At 36.8% G+C, this 3,654-nt stretch overlaps 1 protein-coding gene across 1 annotated transcript; it reads left to right on the top strand.

Annotated features, from left to right (window-relative positions):
- The first annotated feature begins 1,287 nt into the window (after nt 1-1,287).
- LOC115693952 (agamous-like MADS-box protein AGL62) lies at nt 1,288-1,809 on the top strand. The gene has a single exon (XM_030621031.2). The coding sequence runs from the start codon at nt 1,288-1,290 to the stop codon at nt 1,807-1,809; it is 522 nt and encodes a 173-aa protein (XP_030476891.2).
- Nucleotides 1,810-3,654: the final 1,845 nt, after the last annotated feature.

Raw genomic sequence — 3,654 nt, forward strand, 5'->3', positions numbered from 1 at the left:
GTATCAAAGACATAGTATTTATGTGAATAGACCACTTAATTCTTTCCAAAGGTCGATATGCTACTTTGATATTATCTACCACATTTTTGAAGTGATTTCGATGGGCAAAAGGACACTATAAGTGCCATAACTTGTGTACGGCGCTCACTTTGGTGCCATAATTTTTTTTCGGATCACTTTGGTGCCAAGTCGGAAGAAAAATGATCACTTAAGTGTCATAACTTTTTTTGGATCACTTCAGTGCTAAAATTTTTGAAAAACGATCACTTAAGTGCTAAAATTTTTGAAAAACGATCATTTAAGTGTTAAAATTTTTGAAAAACGATCACTTAAGTGCCAATCTCCGGTGAGACTCCGGCGAGCCACGTCAGCTTCAGAAATTAATAAAAAAAATGCCACGTCAGATTTCCGGCGAAAAATTGCGTACGGCACCGGAGTTGGCACTTAAGTGATCAATTTTCAAAAAATTTAGCACTTAAGTGATCGTTTTTCAAAAATTTTAGCACTAAAGTGATCCAAAAAAAAGTTATGGCACTAAAGTGAGCGCCGTACACAAGTTATGGCACTTGTAGTGTTCTTTTGCCGATTTCGATGTATTATCTCGCTGAAGCACACATAACAACAAATTTCAAGTGACCTATTATAGAGTAACCTAAGTTACGTATTTGGCCATAAAAAAATTCCCCAACAATGAATACAAGAAATAGTCATTACGATTGTTCTCATCTTCTCATTTTTATTGCCCAACTAAGATATTTGCCATATTTGTGCTTCTAGTATAGCTTTTTTTTTTAGATTTCTTACTCAACATACAAATTTTAATTTGGCTCTTTCACTATAAAAGAATTCTCATCTTCTAATTTATTATTTCCCAACAAAGATATTTGCCCAATTTGTGCTTCCGGTGGAGCTTATTTTCTAGATTTCTTACCCAAAATACAAAGTTTAATTTGGCTCTTTCATTGTAAAGTACTGTTTTAGAGAGATTACTTTTCAAAGGCAAATATGGTGAGAAATACAAAGTCGAGCCTTAAAATTGAAAAAACATTTATTTACATGCACATATTGGAAAGTAGAACTTTCCATTGAACGAATTTACTTTTTTTGAAAAATATATTTTGTGGAAGGTGACAACTCGAAGAGATTATCCCAAAACATTGCATACTAGATTTGGCATCACTATCCCCTTATAAATAGGTGCACTCTTTTCATTATGCTCACAATAAATTTGACATTACTATCATAACTTTACTATCTTCCAAACTTCTTAGATTACTGTCCTTAGTCATGGCGAGTAGACAGAGAAGAGGACGTCGCGAGATGAGACAAATTGAAAATGTGGAGGATAAGCTCATAACATTCTCCAAGCGTAGATCTAGCATCTATAAAAAGGCAAGTGAGCTTGTAACCCTCTGTGGTTCCGAGGTGGGAGTAGTAACATTCTCTCCTGCCGGAAAACCCTATTCATTTGCTCATCCATCAATCGATTCGGTTGCAAACCGGTTCCTCAACCAAAACCCCCGACAAAACCCCCCACAAAATGATGGCGTTGAAACCTTGGTCGAGTCCTATCGTCGACTCAGGATTGGTGAGCTCAATCAACAATATGATGAGCTTGTCGATCAAGTTGAAGCTGACAAGAAACGGGGTAAAGAGCTGAAGCAAAATACAGAAGCACGGAGCAGCGAGGGATGGTGGGAAGCTCCCATTGAAGAGCTCAACTTGGAAGAGCTCAAACAAATGAAGGAGCGAATGGAGGAGCTTCGGCAGAATTTGTGCAGTTCGACAGATAAAAAAAATCAAGGATAATATGATTGTGCTTCCTACAATTTTCTTGTGTACTTATTTAGTCTTTTGATTTGTATTTTACATTTGATAAGATAGTGAGGATAATATGACTACAATTTTCACATGTACCTTTGAGACAATTTCATACGCTGACGGACAACTCCAGAATAGACTTATAAAGCATTTGTCAAGTTTTACACGTTAGCCGTCCAAAAACAAAACAAAAAGTCTTACACGTTAGCAAGTGCAATTCTGTAAATTTGTCTCAAGTAAGATTTGAACATTTGTGTTCTAGGAAGGTTTTGACGTACGGAATTTCTATTCTTACTTACAAGTGACCTACGACTCCTTGGAATTTCTTTACTTAGAAAATTTTTGGAATAAAAGGGAAGCTTTTTTTTGTTTTTCTTTGCTTCTAAATCTTATAGTGTGTTTGTTTTAGTGAAAGATATTTTCACGAATATGTTCTGGACTGTCACGCGTGTGGTTCACTAAAAATAATTAGGTAACTTGAAAACTATTTACAATCAAAGAAAATATGCATACTTAAAGTTAGGAAAATGAATTCCCTAACTTGAAAAGGGGAAAACATTTTCCTAAAACATGATTTCTAAGCATTTTTTTTATCATGAAATTCTTCCCGAAACATTTCACCCTTAATACTAATGTCTACGTCATAGTAATTCTTGGAGTTGAGTAATTGTTTGTGTCGAAGGAGGTCCCCTGTTTGACTTGGACTCTTGAGTGAGGGAAAGATTCAAATAAAGGCCTAAAATGGGACGTTTTTTCAAATGATGGTCGACAGTGTATCTTATCTGAAATAAGGCCTCAAAATATCCAACTTAGTTTCAAATAAGGTCCTTAAGCTCGGCGAGCACCAGCAACTTTCCGCGAGAATGGCATGAATTCGACCTTGATAATCATATCCAGCCGTGATATTCTAAACAAAATTATATTGAATGAATCTCCACCCTCCATCCCTACCTCTCCTTGTTGGGAGAACAATAACAATCAGAACAATATCGGATTAGCGCAACGAAACGAAATAATCTCCCGTCTTGTGCAAACCTAATAGGAAACAATATAATAGAGAGATATAGATACCAAGCACGCAGACACAAGTCGATTATTACGTGGCAAACCTCCTCGGTGTGAGGAGATCAAAAACCACTGGACTGGAATCCACCAAAAAATCTTCACTATCAGCAAAATTAAGTGAACAAAGTTCTTCTCTAGTAAATACTAGAGGTGCATAGCAGCAAAGACATTAAGACCATCATTCTTGGTAATAGACATAAACTTCACAAGAGATAAAGGATAAATCTCACCAAAAACGCACTTTTGATGCAACCCACAAAAACCTGATGTAGGGAGCTTCAAGCAAAAATCAAACCAATCTAATTCGAGAAGAATGTGACATGAGCACGCTGACAAAATTTCAGCTCAATCGGACCACGAATCGACCTCTGACGTCAACTTGATGAAAATCAGATATTTCTCCAACCCAAATTTTCTGCTCTCTCTCTCTCTTGTTACTACGTGTCTCAAAAACGTTATTTTGCGACTACAACATAATAATAGTGAGAAACCCTATTTCTCCATATGGACATTATATGGGCTCAAGCCTTGGGCTTGCAATGGCTTCCTCCACATGGGAGTGAACCTAGCCAACAAATCTTCCCCTCACGACGATGTGGAGGGACTCACCATCCCTCCTATAAATTGACAATGTTCAAGCTTCTCCCTTGCTAGAGTCTTCGTCATCATATCGGAACCATTATGGTCCATATGGATTTTCTCAAGTTCCAACAACTTCTCATCTAGAACATCCCTTATCCAATGATATCTAACATCAATGTGTTTCAA

The sequence above is a fragment of the Syzygium oleosum genome, unplaced genomic scaffold, assembly GCF_021117445.2.
Source record: "Syzygium oleosum isolate NSW1041296 unplaced genomic scaffold, Sole_v2.1 Sole_v2.01, whole genome shotgun sequence".
Classification (NCBI taxonomy): Eukaryota; Viridiplantae; Streptophyta; class Magnoliopsida; order Myrtales; family Myrtaceae; genus Syzygium; species Syzygium oleosum.

What these genes read in the sequence shown, in the direction of transcription:
- LOC115693952 (XM_030621031.2), top strand. Translation starts at nt 1,288, where the DNA reads ATGGCGAGTAGACAGAGAAGAGGACGTCGCGAGATGAGACAAATTGAA.